General features: G+C 33.5%; 1 protein-coding gene across 1 annotated transcript; it reads left to right on the forward strand.

The window, feature by feature from the left end:
* The first annotated feature begins 1,174 nt into the window (after positions 1-1,174).
* LOC135077672 (protein cueball-like) lies at positions 1,175-22,487 on the forward strand. Its single transcript, XM_063972235.1, has 7 exons — positions 1,175-1,447; positions 17,590-17,986; positions 18,124-18,774; positions 19,104-19,286; positions 19,655-19,858; positions 20,510-20,618; positions 21,802-22,487. Exons 1-7 carry the CDS (start codon positions 1,384-1,386, stop codon positions 21,910-21,912), a joined length of 1,719 nt encoding a protein of 572 aa, XP_063828305.1. The 5' UTR covers positions 1,175-1,383; the 3' UTR covers positions 21,913-22,487.
* The last annotated feature ends 2,266 nt before the right edge of the window (positions 22,488-24,753 follow it).

A 24,753-nucleotide genomic window follows, 5' to 3' on the forward strand; every position in this document is an offset into this window, starting at 1 on the left:
AATAATTCAGAATGACATCGAGATCCTTTTAAAGACAAAAAAAAACAACACTTATGAAATGTTCTAAAAGATAAGGAACAAATTACTCAACGTGGTTGACGTTATCTTAAACCCCTGAGATGAGAGAGTTCAGATAAGTTCAGATCTCTTCCCAATCGTAAATACAGAAATCAGAAAATTTCGTTGTAACAATTGCCGAAAAAAGTAGATGCTATACTCGTACATAAACATGAAAATTCAAGTAAAAAAATGTAAAAACGATTTCGATGTTTTTCCATTAGTAAAAGTCACATATTAAATAAGCTACTAAAATTTTTCAATAAAAATGTCCCCTTGTTAATATTTTCCAAGTCTGAAGTTAAATTTTACCATAATAATTCTAAATTAATTAAATATTATTTTATATTATTCTTTTTTGCAACCTTTTTACATTCAACATTTTAAAGACAAGTAAACCACTTTTTTAATAAGTACTAATTTTATAAATGTACAGTCATTCAGCTATAAAAACTTTACGAAATATGAAAATTAGGGTTGCCACTTTTGTTCGTGCATTTTAAATATATTTTTTAATACTTTAGATGTTAGTTTCACTAGATGCAAAAATAAATGGCTAATGTAGATCATACAGTTTAATGTAGGTAAATAATAGAAACGAAGTGTTGAAATAAACAGTTGTACCTACATTCTACTAGTGGTCCCGTGTGCTGACTGAACAAACAAATGTATTTACTAACATTTATTTATTCTGCATTAATGTTAATGCCATACAAACAAATGCTTGTTTGTTCCAGACCAGATGTTCTTTTATTGTACGTAATAACACGTTAATCGCCTTAAATAAAAAATAAATTGTATTATCTCTTTAAAGTATTTGTATAGATAGATCTACTTAATCCATATAGATAGGTGGGTCACGTTGCAATTAAATTGCAAGTGCACGATAACGCGCGAAAATGCCGTAATAAACCCATCTTGATACGCGCCACGCAACACGGTAATCAGCTAACCTAATCACATTATTTTCAGCACACAAAACGAATCCAAAATCCAAAACGATCCGCTCATTACAAACATACACAATTCATACAAATTAATTGCAATTCAAGGGCACGCCGAAAACTTGGAGTAGCCCAACGTAACTGTGATAATGATAAGACCTGTGACAGCAACGCATGCGCAAAATATCTTCAATGGACCTATTTAGAATTCGTCCGCTCGCGTCAAAACGTGGTCTCGTCGCTCGCTTTAGTTTCGTCGCAAAGCGCGTTCGGTGCGGTCGCAAGCGCGCGCGCCCTCTGTACGACATTGGACTGAAACTCACGCACGATATTCGAACTAATGTGTATTTGGTAAAGGACAAAAAATATTTTATGAAACAAAATGTGTAAGACGGAGATTCTACTCGCCGTCGTCGCTTTATCCATCGGCCTAGTTAACTCATGGGGTGAGTATCTCAAAATCAGCTGATACGTTACTTTTTGACACGTGCTATTTTACTCCAACTATGTATTATGTAATTGGTTATATTAGTGGGACGTCAGATGACTTTCAAGCGCGGGTAGACGGTTGATTTTTCATTCAAGAATGTGGTATTTCACGGGTGTCAATAAAGTTGTTAATTGTTTGGCAGTCGGCGCCATAACGCGGGGGCCCCGAGTCACGTAGGCCACTTGCGTACCCGACCAAGTTTAGGCGACCCTCTTCCTCGTGCCTTTGCAAACTTATAGGCGACCGACGTCATTTTTTCGGGTAGCGTTCCTGAAAAGTGGAAAGCGGTTGCGGCGTTTTGCAGAAAAGCGCGTTTTACCTACGTTTATGATTTTGACCGCCAATATGCTGAATGAGAGTATTGAGTATATTACAACTGTATTTTTATAATGTAACAAAGTCACCATAAATAATAATAAAATTTAAGCAATAAATTATAATTGAAGCAACGTGGTTCTCATGCGTAAAACTTTATCTTTATCATGAATAAAGTAAACAATGTAATGTAGGCTCAGCCAGTTGATATGAATTATTTTTTAAGTTCTTAAGAACACAAAAATGATATAAAAATTAAAATATGTATCACTCCAAACATTCAGGTCAACAGTAGGTACTGTTTGTTACAATAACCTTATGTTTATTTTCTTAACACAGAATGCCAATCATTTGCGTGATCTTATTCTAATACAATGATCAAGAATGTTATTGAAAACGTGATTGATATTTACATACCAACTAAAGATTATAAACTAACAACAAACATAATATTAATATCTGCGATATCTACCTACCACAGTCTTAATTTATTACTGAAATAGTTTATCTACTTCATTTGTTTTTTTTTCGCATTCCAGAGCATATTTTTTGGTTCAAACCAGTTAATACAATGCTAATGCTAACCAGTTTTGTCAATTGAGCCAGTATAATTACTTATTATCAAATATCATGTGTATAAATTCTGGTATGGTACCCATAGTAGGTACGAACTCTGCTTAGTTTGGATTTGGACTACATGACGCAGTTGTTAAATATCTAATCTACATAAGTAGGTAATTATTAAGCCAAAATTTATTTATAAAAGAAAACCGGTGCCTAAAAGTAGGAAGTAAAGTTGTTATAGGTTAAAGAAAAATAATATATTTGTCGTTTAAAAAACAAAACGTATCAGTCGATTTGTATTGTAAAATAAGAAAGAGAATATCCAATTCCTGAAAAATGGTTAAATATTCCTAAACTAGCTGTTAAAAAAATATATAAAATTTTTCTTTTTGCTTATTTTGTACAAGTCGTGTCAATAATTAAAATATATAAGTAAATTATTGACAACACCATTAACACTCTAATAGTAATTTCAATCATTGCAATTTTAAAATTGCTATAATTTTGTTTTACAACTTTTTAACATATTGTGACAACCCTATTATGTTACGCAACAAATGTTAGATCAGTCGCGTGCGCAGGTACTTGAATTAGGTTTATATAAAATGCGTCATTTATGTAGAGGTTAGGAACAAATTTTTTATATAATTAATTACATTTTAATTAGAATTTCAATTCCAAACTACAGTGGGCTGAGTGCAAGTTTACATCGTGAGCGCATTTAAAAAATGTATGAAAATTTTAGTTTTTGAACTTAACTTTGACCGTAACTTTGACGATAACCGGTGTTTTTTGTATGGAGTTTGACAGATTGTTGACGTTTGTAAAAGTTAAAGTAAGCCCTTAACGTCATTTTTAAAAAAATGAAATGATGAAAACTCACACTCAGCCCTCAGAACTGTAGCTTATTTTATGTGTATGAGCAATAGGCAAAGAAATAAATCTAAAATTAATAATAACAAAATGTTCACATTAAATTAATTTGTCCCCTATGGAATCGAACCAGCAACCGTAGCTCAAAATCGGACGTCAACATTGATTGATAACTATGTAAACAAGTAAAGTTTTTGCATTATCACCGTTATGTATGAAATTCGATTAAATGCTGATGATGACACTTAAAGCATCATCAAGTTTCCAGCTGTTTCCAGCTGTTACCAGAACCTCGATGTTTATCTAATTTCTAAATTAGGTAATTTAGAACCTAAGTAGGCCTATGTTCTTGAAATCCAATGTCAAATACAATAATAATAATCATAGCAAATAATTCATTAAGGTACTTAAAATCATTAGTTCAATTGTTTAAAACTGAAAGTGTTGAGAGAATGGCAAAAAAAGTTAATCAGGGACACGTTAATTTATTTTTGTGTCGAAAACAACTCACGTGGGTGGATATGTGACCGTCACTGAAACGATTACAATTATTGCAACGTGATTTGTTTTTTTTTACATTTATTTAAGTCATAATTATACCTAATAATAGCCATAGAAATTAAGTGTCCTTAGCAACTAAATATAAAGTTACTTAGGTAAATACTTACCGAATTTAAGGACAAAAGGAAAATTTTGGTACGCAACTGCTAATCTAAACAGGTTGTAAAAAGTAAATAAAGCGATATAAGCCACTCATTATATACTTTATTGAACTATTTACACTGCATATTATTATAAATGTAAATGATACCTACTAGACTGAACACATGCGACTTTGCCTCTTACATAAGGTCACGCAGCAAAAAATGGGTACAAGAACGAAACTAAGTCTAAAACTAAATCTTCAGAAATGTCCGTGCCCCAGTTTTGAATACAATGGTTTGTGACAATAGGTATCAGAGGTTACGTGGTAGTAATTAGATCGCAATGAAGTTTCTTCGAAATTCGACACATAATTAAGTAATGTGCAGTAGGTCTGATCGGTGTTAAAAATAATGTAAACAGAAATGTCAGTTTCAAACTATAAGTTCACTCTTCTTTGTGAGACTTTTGCTATAATGAAGTAAAAATTGAAATTAATTAAGTAATGGAAGCTAGGTAGAAGTAACAATTATGCATATTTTTTTTGTTTTTTTTTTTTAAGTTTCTATGAAATCAAGCAGTATTATAATTGTCTGACAATTTGTCGTTTTGAGGCATTAAAGAATGAAGCTCAAACTAAGCAGATTCAAATCAAGCATAAGATTGGTTGAGAGAACCATAGAACAGAATCTAGAATGATAAAAATGCCCGATCGATCTAATAATGTTTGCTGACCAACAATATATTTCTGATCGATTACATTTTTCTGCTCACACATCATGAATATTATGCTTACCCGTTAAATAACACGCTTTCGATATTATTGTAAAGTGCATACCCCACCTCTTGGAATGAGTGGACCTTCTGAATCATTGTCGGTTGTGTACAGGGCGTGGGACGGTAATTTGCTCACTTACAATGCAACCTCGTCGGAGGATGAAAATGCGGATCAAACGCACGCGAGGATCTTAACTCTTAACCTTTGCATAAAAATGAACTTTGCAGTGTAACTGAAACGTACTTGAAACTGGGAAAATGTTAATAACTGTAGTATTACTTAGGTACCTTTGTATTATCTGGAATCTCATAATGACAATGCTTTTTATTGCTTTATCCATCATTGGTAGAGTCGACATTTTTACTGAACTTTCTACCGATTTTTTTTATTTGAAAATCTGTTCTATTCTCCCCCAATAGGTAGATATTAATAAAAAAATAATAAAAAAAGATCTCGTATACTAATTTAAAAGTTTAATCACGTTAAAATTTATTTTTAGAACTCCCAATGGAGGTATAATCACTCTGGAAAGCCCTCTAGCTGATTATTATGGCGTACGTGCACTTTCCGTTGCATTATTATTACCTAATGGGTATGTAAGTAGGTACAAAGGCGGTTATAATAATATGGCGTTATATTCCTTATCGAAAGGAAGTCCTAACAGTATTAACTTAGCACTTACATGGAACCTGCAAATTCAAGGAGTTATTGACAGATTTTATCGTAAGTGGTTCTCAGGCTGATTTGCCTTAGTACCTACTTGATTATTGTACAGTCAATAGTACAATAGATAGTATATCTTACATTCTTATTGCAAAATGCACTTACTGTGGCCACAAGTGTAAAGATGAAGGATGATTGATGACTTTCAATATTTAAACCTATCACAGTTATTTTTATTGGCTTAAACGTCAAGAACTATGTAACGTGTATGAGAAAATATTTAAATACATACACAAATACCTATATCTATTATTAATAAATCCCCCTATCTAAGGCGGTAGTAGAAGATTGATTACAATCGCAATTAATTATATTTAGCTCTATATTTTTAAATACTTCTGGAACCTACCATATTATCATTGTAAATTATTATACCTACTATAGTAATAAAACACTATAATGGTTTGTTACCTATGTAATATTAACCAGTTATAAATAAAGGGTGTCTGACGGATTGACCACTTTTTTCGCTGTCAACGAATGACCCTTAAAAGCACGTCGTTCTCTATAATTGAGCCTTATTAAAAGGCATTAAACAATAAAATCCCATAGAAATCCCGAAACGGGTTCGAAATTAGGAGTCTGCATGCAATATGAGATGATCACAACAAGACAGGAGCTTTTAAATTCACTGCAGACAATGGAGTGATCCACTGGTAGAGCATTCAAGCTATTATAACTACATCAATAGAGTTGTAAGCATGCTTTTGCTAACAATAATTGAGTTTTAAGTAGGTAATCTTTTTTTAATAGCATCCTAAGCTTTTTTCGTGAATTTGGTTTTGCCTGCGAACTTTTCTTCATTCTTCTGCTTAAATGCAAAGGGTTTCATTTTAGTTTTTTTTTTAGAAAATAAGGAAAATCAGTAAAAACCATTTTTTAACCCATCAAACTCTAAAGGGGTCGCATGGAGGCCGCGGTAATATCTATTATGTCTAGATTCGCGGGTACTTGAAGGGTTAAATTATTAGATAACAAAAAGAAGTGTGCAGACATGGCGCCAATGCAAACTTTTCAGGTACTTTTTATCAAAGTTTTCCATTTAATCGATTGCTTATCTATCAGATAGCTCCATGACTAACATGATAAAATTATAATCGTTCTGTTATAAGCAAACTGCGGCAAATATTCAAAGAATGTTGTAGTATTGTTATCTTACTTGTTGCGTACATGTTTTAAATTTTCACTCACATTTTTTAACCAAAAAGTTTTTCTTTACCTACCTAAAGCATAATATAGTATTTATTCAAAAACAATACAAATAAACACGATGTATGTTGTAAGTACAGGTGGTGAATGGTATATGCATTTGCGATAAAATACAATATCTATATATATAAAAGAAAGTCGTGTTAGTTACTCCACTTATAACTCAAGAACGGCTGAACCGATTTAGCTGAAAATTGTCAGGGATGTAGTTTAGAGCCAGGAGAAGGACATAGGATACTTTTTATCCCGTTCGAAATTAAAAAAAAAGTCTGCTTATTTATTGCTATTAAGGCGGAACAAAGTTCGCCGGGTCAGCTAGTGATAAATAATATGTGATGAATATTTTATTCAAAACACTTTAAAGTGGCACTTAATTATAAGAAGTGTATTTTATCGGAAAGCACTCGAAGATTGATAGATAACAATGAGTGTTAATTATAATTAACTAGCTTTTGCCCGCGGCTTCACCCGCGTGAAATTTAGTTTGTCACAGATCGTCATAAATTATAGCCTATATTTTATTCAGGGTTATAAACAATAATACTGTAAAGTTGCATCAAAATCCGTTCAGTAGTTTTTGCGTGAAAGAGCAACAAACATCCAGACATCCAAACTTTCGCATTTATAATATTAGTAAGAAGTAAGATTACTTATCTAAGTAGATACCTAAATTATTATTGAGCTAAGGTATTTTTAATTTAAACGACGCTTTTGTTTCAGTTTTAAATCATTCGGATTTCAAAATTTGTTTATGACAACCCTATTTGAATTAATACTTTTAGCCTATTCGCAGACCATCAACTTTTAGTTGGCCGATAGTTGGCCGATTCTAATTTGTATGAAGAATCGGCCAAATCGGTGTAATGTGCGCACTTTCATACAATTATTATCCATACTGATCAACAGCCCGACCCCAACTATCGGCCAACTAAAAGTCGGTGGTCTGCGCACTATTCCTAGTGGCCTAGGCTTATAAATGAGTGTAGTAGAACAATGTAGTATTAGTATGTAACAGACGAAAGTACATATTGTGTAAAGGATTAGTTAGGGTTTTCAGCCGGATATTTCATCGGATGTAGACAATGTAATTAATAGGTATTTATTTACTGAGTAAGCGTTCTCCATTTTAATACTCGTGACCACTCATCAGATGAGATCTGAGTTTTAGGCTGAAATCAGATTTAGTTCCAAGAAAAATCTGACTACGAAATAATGTGACGTATTTTTAGGATTCCGTAGGTATAAAATCTACATTGTGATCTCTATGACGTCAGTTCATCTAACTCAATCTCTATAATCCCAGTTTTAACCTGTCATCATGGTCAGCTGGAAAAATCTCTTGATAGAGATATCGAGCTTCTCTCTATCAAGAGCTTTCTTCCACATTTCTCGATGAACTCCTCAGTATACTTTCTTATATTGCCAGTATGCTGGCTTGACTCTACCTTATAGTAACTATGTAATTTTAGTGTAGAATGTTAAATTCTATTAAACTAAAACGACTTGGAAATAACAATTTAATTGAACTTTGTATTTAACTACTTTTATAATACATCTGGAAATCATAAGATTTGTATCTTGGAAAATGTACGGAACCCTCAGCTCGTAGATTCAAATCCCACTTAGCTGGTTTTTTTATCGACCTATAGCTTCATTGCAATTTATAAATCGCACGTATCTTCAATAAATATGAAAGCTGTATAATCAATCAGTTTTATAGATTATTGGGCCGATACTGGATGATCTATGTGTGAAATCAATAAAATGAAATATCGAATAATTGACACTGCAGGAAATGATAAATTGGACGTAGGTACTTATCCTAATAAGTGTTTCTTCATATCATGTTTTTTTATATTTTGAAATCTATTTGAAGTGGGTATAAAAATGAATGACCCTGAATTCATACAAAAGTTGTAGTTCAAATTCAATACTTAAGTATTTTCAGGGTAAGTTCTTTTCATCAGAGATTATAAAAAACCATGTGAGAGTCATTATCATCAGTCACTACTCCAGAAACGCTAACCCAAGTCAGCGTGGGGAGTTTATGCCAAGTCCCTATTTGCCTCAGTGAATTGGAGAGGATGTCATAAGACGGGACTATTCCCACCTCTCGTTCCCACCGCTGCATCTCCTGTGTAGCCAGGATCTACAGCTGGCGTGAGAATCGTAATTTCTAGGTGTAAATTTATTTCATTTTTAACCGACTTCAAAATAGGAGGAGGTTATATGTTCGACTGTATGTTTTTTTGGTTCTCTACAAATGAAGAGAACATACGAATAATAATGTTTTCTGTGTAATTACTAGATAATAGACACCACTCATACACCACTCGATGATAAAATGAATAAATATTTCTGATTTTACCTAAAGACAGTGAATTTATTGCATCATTAATGATTAATTTGGCTATTTGTAATCATGTGACAGAGCTTAACAACGCATCGTTGTTTTGGTGAATTTTATCGCAGGTCGGTCACGTAGCTGAACTGACAATTTGATAAAATACTGAAAGAAATTAAATCAATTACCTAATACGTTTAGGTATTCATTAATTTGATTTCTTTAAGATAAGAAGAGCTACAAGTGCTTTGAGCAATCTTAGCTATTATAAATGTATTGAAGCAACTTTTCTTTTATGTATTTTGAAGTAGGTATGTAGGTGAGTGCTAAATACCTATGTAAATAAGCGAAAAGATTTAAGCCGAGTTTGTATGCGATTTTACTTTTTCTTGACTGTGTCATCCTTATTATGTTATCTTGAAAATGTAATTATTATATAATAATTAACATACTTTTATGTGGGTAGTCCAGACAGTGTTTTTCAACCTTTTTCATGACATGGCCCCGGGGTCGCCCAGTATGAAAAAATATTTTGCGATCCCCCGACCGCTCGCTTTTTTTTTCATGCATTTTATATTGTTACAAAGTTGTTGTAGGAACCGAATATTTCTGCATTTGCATAATTAGATTTCGGATAAGTCTATCTTTATAACTTTGAGGCTTGACGACCCCCCAGGGGGTCGCGACCCACAGGTTGAAAAACACTGGTCCAGTAGGTTTGTATGTCGTCTGACATGTCACATCGCATGGCTCATTAACAGCCACTGCAAAAGGCAATTAATTACCTACATAATACATATATTAATGTATGGAAACAATATCTTATACGCGATCCTTCTATCTTCAGTAATGCTCATCTAGCAAATGTTGATATAACAAATTAGCAAATCTGTCCATAACAACACAACATAGTAGCTTATCTAAACATAAACATTATACATACAAACTGCTTGCTACTACGTAAGGACTGTTCAATGTACAGTACGACAGCACGTCAAGGTAAACACTCTAGGGTCTTATGCTGTTGAGATAAGAGCGAATTTGCAATAAAAATTAGTAGCCTGATGTGCCTTCGTCTATACAACGGGACTATTCCCACCTCTCTTTCCCACCGCTGCAACTCTTGTGTAGCCAGGATCTACAGCTTGACCGCCATTAAAAACCCACCCGACCCTGTCGTCTACAGTGTGAGTCACGTTAAAGTGTACATATGAAAATGGATGAAACTAGACCTATTTTTATCGACAAAAAAGAGGTCAAAAATTTTTTGAGTTTTTTTTTTAATTTTTTATAGAATTTCTTTGCTTCCAATTACTTATTGTAAAGAAAACGTAATAACTTTTAAACTAAGCGGTATATCCTGATAAAATAAAAACAGTAATAATGCTAAATAACAGGCGATACTAAAAAAATACATAAAATACACAAACAATGCCAACAAATAATAAAAAATGATACTTTTTGAAAAAAATCTGCTTAAAAATTCGTGTTTTTTTGGTTATTTGATAAATTTCTCCAAAAAATGCCCCTATAACAGGTGGTTTTTATTACTTTGTATTATTCTCTATCGTATTATCTTTGTAAAACCAAAAATCGCATGTCTCTATCCCTATCACAACATTTGCTGTGATCGTTTGAACAAAGGCCTGCCACAACATTATTCTCCGCCACAGGTAGAGACAATTTTAATTTTAACTAAAATGCTTATTTTACTTCGAAATCTTTTGTTTTTATTTGAAATCTAACTTGTCTTTATCAAAATTACAAATCTAGAGCCATTTTCAGTTTCGTTCTTAACGAAGCGTGGAATGGCGCGCCCGGAGAGGCTTAGTTCAAACGATCATTGCAAACGTTGTGATTGGGATAGAGACATGCGATTTTTGGTTTTACGAAGGTAATACGATAGAGAATAATACAAAGTAATAAAAACCACATGTTATAGGGGCATTTTTTGGAGAAATTTATCAAATAACCAAAAAAACACGAATTTAAAAGCAGATTTTTTTCAAAAAGTATCATTTTTTATTATTTGTTGGCATTTTTTGTGTATTTTATGTATTTTTTTAGTATCGCCTGTTATTTAGCATTAATGCTGTTTTTATTTTATCAGGATATACCGCTTAGTTTAAAAGTTATTACGTTTTATTTACAATAAGTAATCGGAAGAAAAAAAATTCTATAAAAAATTAAAAAAAAATCTCAAAAAATTTTTGACCTCTTTTTTGTCGATAAAAATAGGTCTAGTTTCATCTATTTTCATATGTACACTTTAACGTGACTCACACTGTATACAAAAAGCAATGAACTACACTTTAAACTTAAATTATCTTTGATGTGGCTGAACATGTACCCTTTATCTACTTAATAAATAATGTACTGTGACTCTACTATCAGTAAAAATATGAACTTTGCAATTTCTAATCTCAAACCACGTCAATAAATGAAGATCTCGCAATATCCATTTTAATCAACAATAAGTAATAATTATTATCTGTCTATCTATGTATAATATATCTAGTACTAGCTTTTGCCCGCGGTTTCACCCGCGTGAAATTTAGTTTGTCACAGATCGTCATAAATTATAGCCTATATGTTATTCTGGGTTATAAACAATACCTAATACTGTAAATTCATCAAAATCCGTTCAGTAGTTTTTGCGTGAAAGAGTAACAAACATCCAGACATCCAGACGTCCAAACTTTCGCATTTATAATATTACGAGTAGTAGGAATATTGAGTGATTGATACATAATGAGAATGTGACTTCAACATGCGAGTTAGTTTCATAGTTTTAGCCGAATTTTATTTATTTGTTTATGCTTAGGTTTTATATCTCAAAATGGGCAATAAAATAACATCTTAGAAAAACAGACAATTTCCAGAGCTTTCAGCGTGGGCGGGAGAATGGACGTCCACGAGGAGCTTTGAAGCACTTAATTGAATATACTACTTAGATAGTGTGAAAAGCTTTTGTGCTTAGAGCATCTCTATTTTTAACCCCTATACTACCTCTGAGGGGTAGGTAATTCGATGCAAGAAGCTCGATCATAGAATTAGGATTGGTTGATCTTTGATATAGATAATATAAACACAGGTTTTTCTCTATACTCTAGATTTTTACTGTAGATCAGAAACTTTGGAAAAAGTCCTGAGAATTTTTTTTTTTTTAAAGATTATTAGTAATTTGTTATTACACAAATTACTAATACTCCCGTTAGCCCCTCGTACTAAGCTAAATATGCTTGTGTCACGAGTGAAATTACTATGAAAGAATTCATTGCAATAAATTTCTTGGTACCTATTGTTATAGATTAATTACAAAATAATTAATTACTACGTGTACTTATTATTTACAAAGAAGTAAGGTCCAGATTCCAGTTATCGCCCTCATCTTTTCATAAACAAAACAAGTTAAAAATAGTGTTATCGTGTCTGTTAGAGTTATTGCATTTCCTTGATTAATGACAGTCATTAATCATTAAATAGGTCATCTTTATCTGAGATTTTCTTTGGTACTTTCCCAGTTAATTAATAAACTTGACACAAGAGATTGATAAGTACATTTATTTGCAAATCTCTGTACCTTATTATTATTAAACTTTGTACTTCCTTGTTTTCACGCGGTAAATAAATGAATGTTATAATCTTTCATCCATGGTCCATTTTATTTGCAAACTTTTCCTCAGTTACGAATAGTTAATTTAAATTTACCTAATAAGTTTACTTATCAGAAACAAAATATGTATTTTACCTATATAATATTTAATTTTATCCTCAAAATGGCACTCTTGTGTGAGCAAAACGCACCTCATATTGAAATCGGTGACGCGTGAAAACTTGATAAGTCAGATTTTTCGTCTAGATTCTGAGTCATAATCAAAAACTTATCGTCTCACATTATTTAACTGATAAAATTTGGCGGGTTGCGCCATTAATTGTAATTATTACTTTAAGCATTTTTTCAATGTGTCTTCTTTAATATTATCTTCACCTATCTAATCACAGACGTAAATTAACTTTATTAAAAAACCGCGAGCTGGGATAGAGCTTTTTTCTTTTATAATCTGTACAGAAATAACACATTTCTATATTATTTTATCCTGGCTGGAAATCTCGGAAAGCTATACAACTTCCTCAATAAAAAGTAATTCACCTTTCAACTCCTGGACATCTAAAAACCTGCCTATACACGTCAAAGCTTATGACGTTCACAGACGTCACTCTTGGTTGTTTTCCAACATTAGCCGAATATATTTTACATAACGATATGCTCGTATTTACAGTGGGTAAACCGAGTCGCGTGACGGTGTAGTGAGTGCCATTCCATAGAAATTACTCACTTGTTGTCAAGCTCACAGATTTGATTGTTTGACCCTGTCAAAGACTATAAAATATTTGAAAGAATGTCTATGAAGTGTCATTTTAACCTACGTCAACAGATAGGAGCTGATAGTACCTACATATTTATATGTGTCAAACAAGGCTGTATGTTTCTTTAATAAAGATAAATAAATAAATAAATATTTACTTGGCTTTTAATTTGAGTTAATAACTCTACTCTTAACATGGCTATTATTTACTACTCTGAAATATGTGGAGTCTATAACAATGTTTATCTTTAGAGTTTCAGAAATAATTAATATGTCTGGCTCCTTTTTAACAGCTTAATTTTATGTTTTACTTACACGTGGGGTTCTGTTGTGCTAATTAATTAACAGTATCCAAGTTTTTTAACATTTTTATTCCTCAATTATGTTTTTTTTTGTTCCTGGGCTCACAACGCGTAATGCCTACTGCCTACGTAGCTACGTAATTAAATTTAATTAGTAAAATAGCGTTATATCATTAGTTTTAGGATTCCGTAACTCAAAGGGCATTGATATTGAGACTTGCTGTCTGTTTGTTGGAGAGATACTATCTTTTGAACCATAATAGACACTAGACATTTTTAGTATATCCCGCTGAAGACTAAATCATGTTTAAATAAAAAATATATCGTTAGAATAATATACGGTAGTACAGAACCCATCATGTGTGTGTCTGACTCGCACTTGATAGGTTTATTAAACTCTACAAAACGACTAAAAAGAAAAACGTCTACGAACAAGTGGAACAACGCCCGAATCGTGTACGTAGAGTAGAATGTGACGTCAAAGAATCACAATCCAGAAAGGCATATAGGTATTTTGTGTTACTTTTATAATAGAGGTCATTGACAAGACGTCGAGCGTCCTGCATTTTGCTCTACTTTATATCATTTCCGTGGTATAAATAATTTATTTTATCTACGATAACGCTCTCTCAAGCAAGGCTTGTTACGTGACTACTATACGAAGGTCGATACATCAAACAAATGTAAAACGTACCGTTATGTACTACACCTATACCACAGAATAAATGCTAGTGCCTATATGAGCTATACTTTAAAATCCAATTATCTAAGTGCCTACATTTATGTACAAGACAATACATAGTTTGGTTAACCTTTCTTGTAAAGTATACAGACAAACACGTGACTTTTAACAATGTCTTATTTTATACATATACAACTTCAACGTGTGTAAAGAAGACAATAGAAAAACAAACATTTAACGTGACCGTCAGATGAAAAAATAAGTTGTCGACCTTTTTTTGTATGTTTTTCTTAACATTTCCGAAAATAAATGGAAAAAAACTTAGTCCTTGTTTCTATCGTAGGTATTTTTTCCGTAAATCTTCTTGAAAGTTTTGTTTAGCCTTAGAAATAGATCGGTAGTTACTATTTAGGATGTACGTAATAACTAATGTTCAGTTACATTATAGGCTCTATTTCCATTTATTATCATGAACAGCTCTACCACCAATATCTATGTCTAATTTATTCTACTTTGACATCTTTACGTTTCCCTATCTCTCTCACTCACCCCAACATCCAAAGCGAGTAAGTGAAACAGAAATGAAAAGCGATTTCAATGAGGGTTTTCGCAATTGAAAAATCCGCCAGATGGCAATACGTAGACGCGAGGTCCAAATGCTGCGTGATTGGTGGATTTTGACATATCTGTCAATTTGAAAATTATAAATTTTCGATTTTTTCAAGTTATTTATAATTTTCAAATTAGTTTGAGATGCGACTCTTAACGCTAAAAATTAATAACTATATCTGTCAATGTCATGTCAAAAGTAACCAATCATGCAGCATTTGAACCTCGCGTCTACGTATTGCCATCTGGCGGATGTTTCAATCGCGAAAACCCTCATTGTAGAGCTTCTATGATAGAGCTCAACACGACGATTGTTTTATCTCCGTAAACCAATGATGATGAATGATTTATTGATGACATATGAGTTATGAATACATTCCATTGCGCCTACTCTGATCTATAAATGGCATCTTTCTAATAAGTCCTGTTGTCCACTGCTGAGACATTTTACGCTTAACAAAATTTTTTACAACAGAAACTTTTATTTGTTTAATTTTCTGTGTAATTTCAGTCATGGCTGGAAAATGTTTGTAAGATGTTTTTGTAATTAACGTGCCTACTTGTTAAACTTGAACTCTGAATTCACCTCTATTGTCAGCGTCACGTTATGCTAATGAGGCGTCGCAGACGCATGCTATCGGCACCAATCTTACGTCACTGGCAAAAGTAATCTTCCAATCACGCAAAAAGTAAATACTCTGTTGGGTTAATAAACCAGCCAATTTTGCAGTGTGAAATAATTGAATCGGTAGCCTTGGACGTTTATTTTTGATGTCATAAAAGAGTTAAAATAATTTTTTTATGGTTTTAATAATAATTTTTAACACACTATCTTTTTAATTTCAATGGAATGTCATGTTGCGGTTGCGTTTTGTATTTTGCTACACGCCAATTGCAATGTTACCGTCAGTTCATTTCTTTACCAAATAGGTAGTTACTTTGTTATTGAAGTCATTGTGCAAATAATTGGCAATTTTGAGTTTATTTACTTGTAAGTCTATTCTATGAAATCTTTGAAATTACCAGCATCCATTATGTCTATCCTGGAAAAGGCAGGTTTTCCTTTCCTGTTTTAGATAAACAGAGAATTTTACACAAAAGCTTACAGTATTTTTCCGTCCGGTAACATCTTGAGCGTCACACAAATTAAATTTTCGTTTAGGTACTTTTTAGCGTCCGAGTAAGTGGACGTTCAGCTTTAAACAATTGAACTTTGACCACGCTGAAAGCCAAAACTTGTACGTGAGGACAGTCACGTAGCCATGGGACCTACAGCGGGTCAAATTACGCGATAAATGGCGAAAACGATTATGCAGCAAAGATATTGATACGCTATCGTTTGCTGTAAATACTTCAATCAGGTGGGGCTCGGATAACCTACTTATCTTCGAGACATCGGAATGTAATGATGATTTAGGAATTAAAGACGACAGTGTAATGTTCACGATTATCTTACGGAGAGTTAGAAAAGATAACTTGTAAATGACATCAGTATTTTAATCAATCAATTAAAATTGTAAACAAGTTTTTTTTTTAAATAAAAGGAATGGATTCGTGCTTGATAACGATCTCATCCGAGGATTGCAAATAAACCAAATTAATTTTCAAACTTTTTATTGCGCATTATCTCCACGCGAAATTAGAACTGAAAGTTTTCTTTTTGACCAATCTAGATAAGAAACTAATACCCGTAGTCACCATCAATCCCTAATTTTTAAGTGACCCCTATGGTAACACAACAAGAATTTTGTTTTCAAAGGGTCACATAAAAATTAGAGATTGATGGTGAAAACGGGCATTACTTTCGATTCATTTGCATCACTGAAAAGGCCAGGAATAATTACTAACTTATAAATAAAATCACAAACAAATAGTCAATAATAACAAACAAGTCACAGGTTATCAACGCGTGAAATGTGTTTTTCGCACTGGAGTTGTTTATTCCGATTTTAGACTATTAATCACAGGAAAATTGCGGATGTTGTCTACAAGGACTTGTATTTAACCTCTTCACGACCTTTCTTCTATTCCGTGACACTTTTTCTAGACTTAGCTCACCAAGGCAATGAATAATTCAATGCAAAAAAAAACTGTTTCAAACGGTTATGTAAAACCTATCAGTGTGACTGACCTCTAAAATCAGCCCAGTCACAAGACAGTGTGGCGATCTCGATGCCAAATATTCATTGACTATAGCTGTACACATCAGTTCACTGTTTATGTAACCACCACTTGGTAATTTTATTTCAATTTCATCTAATATTAATTCAGTTGCAAACTTCGTCCGAAAATAAAAGTTTTTACGGGCTCCCGGTAAGATTGCAACACTTTCTCCCTGATAAATTGGCCAATTGCGTGATTGAAACCTGTGTGGAATTTTGTATTCTGGTCTTATGGTCGTTGTAGGTTTTTATTTTTATTAAATTCAGGTGCTTAACTTCAATTAGAATAATTATTACTAACGTGATTGCTACCTTATGTAGCCTCCGATATTTCAGCACTGTTGCTGAAAAGCGCCATGATCACGCAGTAACTGAAGATTTCGCGGGTGCCGAAATATCGGAGGCTCGTAAATAATAAGGTTAATAATCCTGTTATTAATTATTCTAATGTTAGTGACCATGAAAGTTTAACTTCAATTAGCAATATTTTCGCAGTTATCCTTATGTTCTATTTCCTTGTTTCAGATATTGCCATCACCAATGGGGACCAACTAGAGTTCTACAGCAACCAAACCAAAACAAGCAGCGAAGGCACCCGCTTTAGGGACCTCACGGCTCTAGCGTATGATGCTGTCCACAACATGCTGCTCTTCGTCGACAAGGAGAACGACAATGCATCCATATTCAGCTTCCATTTAGCAACAAAGAAGTACCAGTCTCTAGTCAGGAGGAGGTCGTACGAGAACATCCAGGGTCTGGCCTTCGATCCTGTCAAAGGAATGCTTTTCTGGACTGACACAAATGCAAAGAGCATATTCTGGATGTCGCTAATGCCAGGCACCAAAAACGATGTCTATGGAAACCTTTTGATCAAAATGAACGATGAGATTCCAAGAGCAATTGCCGTCGATAGCTGTCGAGGGTAAGTTAAAAGTTACATAAGTGTTTGAACATTTTTTCGCTACTTATTGCTGTAGCAACTTTTATTTTTAATTATTTATGTCAGTTTATGGCAATAGTATCTAATTAATTACATAAAATTTTGTTGTTTCTTTCCAGATACATTTACTGGACAAACACAAACATTACAAATCCAACGATAGAAAGATCCAGATTTGATGGTTCAGAAAGGGAGGTCATTGTCAACACTGATATCTACATGCCAGTCAGCATAGCCATCGACCAGGGAACTAAGAGACTATATTGGGCAGATGACAAAGAGGGCATACACTTTTCCATAGAAAGTTCCAACCTTGAAGGAAAGGACAGGCAGACATTGCTAAGGGGCGTTCAACATCAACCAAATGCTTTAACAGTGTCAAAAGACTCGATCTACTGGGTCGATTTATACAAGAAAATCTGGAAATTGGCAAAGGACAAAAATAACGCTGAACCTTTCGAATTGCTCAGTTTCTCACATAAAGCGCCTTTTGGGGTTATTGCGAATTACCAGGTTTCTGATGAAATTGAAGGCATCCCTGAGTGTGACGCTTTGTCCAGAATGTCCAAAAATAAAACAGCGATCAACGATTCTTTCAACATTCCCAAGGACCGGGGGCTGTTCTGTCTCTATGGTGTCAAGGTTGAAGGGAAACTGGCTTGCAAATGTTCCCCGGGGTACATAGGGGACCGCTGCGAAATATCTGTCTGTAGCAATTACTGCCTACAAGGCGATTGCAGTCTTACTCCAGGAGGTGAACCTACGTGCAGGTAATTTCTTTAATATGTATTAAGTTACGCATTATCGTTTTTAATGGACTTTTGTTTTTTACAAATGTTTTAAAGATAACTTTCGACACTGATAGTACATTGAGTAGGCCCTTTCTCCATCATTTACACCTTGTGAATGATAAATTATAATAAAGAAAGACTCATATTTTTGACGACGACTGTGATATAAGGACTTTGTTTGGAGGTTAATGTGAGAGGGCTGATGCCCTCTGATAAATTACAATGCTAACTTGTAAAATTCTATGTTTTAAGTCATACATTAATCTTAGCTCAGCATGCATTAATCTTAATCAATTTATTATTTTCAGCTGCAAGCACGGATACAAAGGAGAGAAGTGTGAAGTTGACGTCTGCAACCAGTACTGTTTGAACAATGGTGTTTGCACCGTCAACAAAGATCAGATACCTGAATGCCAGTGCTCTGCAGACTATGAAGGCCAGCGGTGTGAGATGGTGAAAGCAGCTCCAATCCCAGCAGCAACGAATTGCAAGTGAGTGTTTGGAAAATAATCTTATGTATGTTAATGCTCGAGCAGTTAGTTCAGCATCAGTCAGTTGCAGTCTACTGCTGGATGTAAGTCTCCCCAAAGGACAGCGCCAAAGACAGACAGGTTTTTCTTTCAGTCACCAGGGTAATGTCAGCATTACAGAACTAATCTCACCTCAAGATCCCACCACTGCAACTCCCGTATAAAAACCCAACAAGTGTAGGTTGAGTAGTCTTTGGAAAGAGCTCTTGGAAATCGCTACGAATTTAATCAGAACAATATTATTATCTCCCCCTATATTGATCGAAGTATAAATTACCCACATATTTAGACATAACGCCAATAAAATAGCATGTTTACCTTTTTTCCAGTTGCACCAAGGAGACTCGCTCGTTGTACCAGGCCGAGAATTCAGTGCAGACCGATGGGGAGTTTGTGGAGCCATCCGAATGTAGCCAAGGGTGGGATACAGTGAGGGATCCAGTGATAGTCGTGCTTGGGGTACTGTGCGGGCTGCTATGTGTGGCTTGCACGGTGCTGATTACAAAGGTTCTGCAGCTCAAGAGAAGGCCTAGGTAAGATTGGTATATCTTGAGGACTTTTTGGTTGATTGTGTTGTGAGTGAAAGACGAGTGTGATTTATTAATAATTCGAGTTGCAGACCAAGAGCTAAGCTAAATTAACTTAGCTCGCATAGCTGACGCAGTTTTCCATAGTTGTGTGGAAACTGCAATCTATACAAACACTATGGGAAACTATAAGTTATGCAAGTGAAGCTAAGGCTTATCTCTTGATCTACAACTCACATAAAGTTTAACCCATGCAATGCACGAAAATAACTTCACTTACCTACTTCGAGACTAAATAATACTTGTTGATTTGCATTTGTTTTCTGATATACTTATTATGATAAATTCCATGGTTTATGGCAGGGATGGCCAACCGGTCGATCGCAAAAAATACTACATGATTGTGTACTAAACTATGCCGTTTCATTTAAGATTTCAAGAAGTATGTAAGATCGCCCAGGGTTTTGTTAGTAAACAGTAGATCTTATGTCTAATCAAGTTGGCCACCCCTGGTTTATGGTATTAATCCTTCAAGCTCCGCGAATGTAGACACAATAGATAATCAATTGTTATGACATTAATTAATGCCGTCTGGGACTCAATCGGTTAATTATGTGATGTTTTTTGTATGTTTGCAATATGTAATCTCCTTTTCAGAATAAAGAAGCGCATCATAGTGAACAAGAACGTGACGCCGATGACAGCGCGGCCCGATCAATGCGAGATCACTATAGAAAACTGTTGCAACATGAACATCTGTGAGACTGTAAGTTATTTTACTAATTTTCTTTTTCTACTTCTTATAACACAAAACCTCATGATATTGATCCAACTATATTAGTTTTTGATTAGCATGCGTTTCAGTTTTGTTTAATACTTGACCTTCCAGGCCATAACAATGCCTACTTAATTTAATTAATATCAAAAATTAGTCATTAAAGAGTGTTACGTTTGAATAACACCTCACGTTGCGTTATTTTAATTAATATCAATTTCGTCATTAATTAAGTTCCGAAATTCAATGAAGGAAAACCACAATAACATACTAATTTTATATCAAAACCTACGCAATTTTGTAGTTACGAACGAACAAAGTGCCCATATAAAAAAATATACAACAGCTTATTCGGAAAAATTAAAGTGTTAGAATACCTACCACATTAGCTTATGTATACTCGTACTTTCTGTCAAATTTTTATTTCACTAAGATGAATAGAGAAAAAAGAAACAATTAAAATGCTGTTCTAATATTATTTATGGATAACGGGGGTTTGTGTCTTCTTATAACCTTTAAACCAACTACGGATACGGCGTGTGTAACTAAACGTGAAATTACATTTTTCAACTTTTCTAACTGCTCAGTTTCTCGTACTTCCAATACAACCATTAACTTGGCATTAAAACGTGTTTATTCATTTCACATTACCATTATTATTAACAATTTGTGGTCAATCTATGCATTTTTATTTTCATGCAGGGAGATAGGTGCGAGCATATCAACTGGGATTGAAATTGGCGTCCGTTTCCAAGGTTTTTCTTAAAAATACATACCACGCTTCATACATTAACGGTGGTTGATGTACTAACAAGAGCAGAATAACTGAATGGCCATAATAACAAAACAAATGGGATTGGGAAAAAATAGCTCTAGTTCTTACACTACGAGCTAATGATTCTTGATCCCATTTTGGGTGATGTTTTTTCAAAAACAATAAGCTTTATTTAAGTTGTATTTAAGACATACTAATGTTAGTTTTTATATTTGTAGTAGATTTGTAATATTTATACAGGGTGTTAGATGGGCAAAAGCTTTAAAAAGTAAAGTCAAACATTTTTTTTAACGGAATGAATATAAGATTGTCATCGAGTAGCTAGTAGCTGAGAAGAAATTTTTCTACACAAACAGGTAAAAGTTTATTTGACTAACAAAAATTTTCTTTTTGTTACAGCCTTGCTTCGAACCGCGTTCCACTATTAGACCAACCTTAGGCGATGCCAAACCAGGGAAAGAAGAGAAGAAGAACCTTATTGCCAACATGGAACTACCTGATGAGTACTAACGGTACTAAAATTTGCTTTTCGACCATGGTAAATAGAGCTCTCAGCTTTCCGCCGTCACAAACTGAACTGTACTCTCCGTTGTAGCTTTTAGGCTGATTTTAGAGTAACCGAATTGCTAAATTAGGGGTTAGTACAAAATTAGTTGGATCACCTCATTCCGTCTAGGGCTCTAGAATCATGGTCGAGTTATTACTCTTTAGGGAATCCAAATAATAATTGACGTTTACATGAAATAGGTTTGCTGCGAACTTTTGCACGAAGGACGCCGGACGATATGACATTAAGAATTAAGAATAAAATCAAAAAGATAATTTTAATTTCAAATATTACTATCCAGCTTTCAAATTCCGTTGTCTTCTAGGTCTGTGTGTTGAACTCGTATTGTTCTAATTTTATGGTAATTCTGTACTAACAAAGTTCGCATAAACCTATTTCTAAGTACATGTTAGGCTGAAATATATGTGATATTTGATATAAAGCGACTACTAATGGAGAACTGTGTGAGTATCTGGCTGTGTATACATTGGGCTGCTAAAATCTGAGTACATGGAACTAGATTTTAGGCTGGTGTGTAGATAAACAGTGGCGGCGTAAGGCGTAGGCGACGTGGGCCACCGCCTACGGCCTCGCGGAACAAGGGGCCTCGCGCATCAAAAATTTTGAAACATTGACTATTAAATATAAATTATTGATAGCTAAACAATGTAGCTAAAATTTTTTTTTCCAAATAAATTCAGCCATAATCAGACACAAAATTAAGCAACAACACGGTTTTAAGTGACAAACATTATTCTTTGGCGCAAAATTCCTTTAAAAATAATCATCACTGAATCAAGAAATCAGAAACTGTCAATGAATAGACCATTGACCCGTTTTTTTATTATTTCATAAAATCCGTCTTCAGGTCGCCACAGAACAAGGCCTCGCGAAATCTGTCTTGCCCACATCAAATTTAGGTCTTGCCCCGCCACTGTAGATAAAGTATATCGTGGGATATATATCGATAAAATTTCCATGGCCTGGCACCGGGTAGGTATATGTGCCTTGTATATTCAATAAGCAACCAGCTTTACATTGCTTAGAAGCATTATTGATCTCTAATCTATATGGAGACTTGCCAAACCATGTTAATTTTAACACGATTCTAACATTGTGTCTATTTTTCGTTATTATACCGTGCCAAATGCCCTTGTTTTTTTATTGTTAGAACCGAAAGTAAACATGCAGTGGAATACACTTGCATCGCGTAAAATTCTTCGTATAAATGTTTATAAAACGTCGCAATAATAACGAAAAATAGTCGTGCGTTAAGTATATGTACTTATGGCATTTAAAACAAAACTATTTATAAAAATATCAGTAAAATTATACCAAATTTATACAATAGGATATAAAATTTTATTTGTGTAATTCAATGTTACCAATCAGCGTTGTGAACCTTGGTATATTGGTGATATTACATTTATGTAACCGTTAAAATCACTGCTATATCAAACAATATAAATATCTATTTGCAATATCTAGAGGCAGTCATCTTAAAAATAATGGATATTCATACACTACTATTGCCGAAACTAATCAGTTTATCTCTTTCTATTCAATAATAAAAATACATCTGTTAACCCATTCGCTGCTCACTAACAAGACAAATGAGTGTGACATATATTATATGTAGATTATTTAACAGAACTACAAATTCTTCTTTGAAGAAAAAACGTTCTGGCTATTTTCATTTACTAAAAAAAGAAAGAATGGGTAAAGTTAGATAATAAGCTTCAAATTACGATGTTATGACGCAAAAAAGATGACGCCTCAAAGATACAATCTGACAAACTGTTCCTATTCCGCAAATTGTGTTCAAATCACCCACAAATCATGATAATATGGTTGTTTTCGTTCATTCTTGTCATTTGTTCTTCCAAACAAATGTTTTATCAAATCGACTTGTTGACTAGTTGTACTTGCGCGTTAGTGTGGTTGTATGAATAAGAAATACTTTTAGATGGGTTACAATAGGATTTTATGAATGGATAAAATGTCTATGATTTATTTTAATAAAGCAACAACCTATATTTTATAGCAAAAAGCGCTCTCATTCATAAAATTAAATGAAAGACGTTTGTAGCAACACGACAGTTTGCTATTATTTTCACAAAAGTTACTATTTTTTAACCTCTTTAAAATCGTTAAACGGACCAAAATTTAAACACCAAAACAAAGCAATAATTTATAATATGACATTTTATCTATTTTGAAACTTGTTACCATTTGTTGGGAGTAAAGGTACCTATGCAAAAAGTACCAACCAATATGTAATAGAATTTTATAATTTGTAATTTTTTGAGCAAATGCAAAAAAAAATGATCAGACGCAGAAATAGAATGTTACCGATTTTATATTTTATAAAAACTAAAAGCTGTATAACGTAGCGTTCAGAAAATATTTGTTTAACCCTAAAAAAGCTGTCATAGTGTTAATAATAAAATAATACATGTACAAAACATTTTGATAAATGCTAAAATGTGTTTCTTAGATATAAATGTCAAAAATCCAGTTAAGTTTAAAATTGAGTGAAGTATGGTTGTTGTACTTGGGATATAAGATGTAGTTCATATTTTATTCTGGGAACAATTTAAACAATTTAATGATGATTCCATCACTAAATGTTTTTTTAATAAATATTATGTTTTTTTTTCTAATTGATTTAAATTTTTACTGCATCTTATATCCATGAGTACAGTTTTTTCTTATTATTTTTTATTTTAAATCGGTGCCTCAAGTCTTGAACTTTCAACACGCGCCAATAAAAGTAGTTGTGTACTTTAGTTTAAGAACTCCGT

This window comes from Ostrinia nubilalis, chromosome 13 (genome assembly GCF_963855985.1).
Source record: "Ostrinia nubilalis chromosome 13, ilOstNubi1.1, whole genome shotgun sequence".
NCBI lineage: Eukaryota > Metazoa > Arthropoda > Insecta > Lepidoptera > Crambidae > Ostrinia > Ostrinia nubilalis.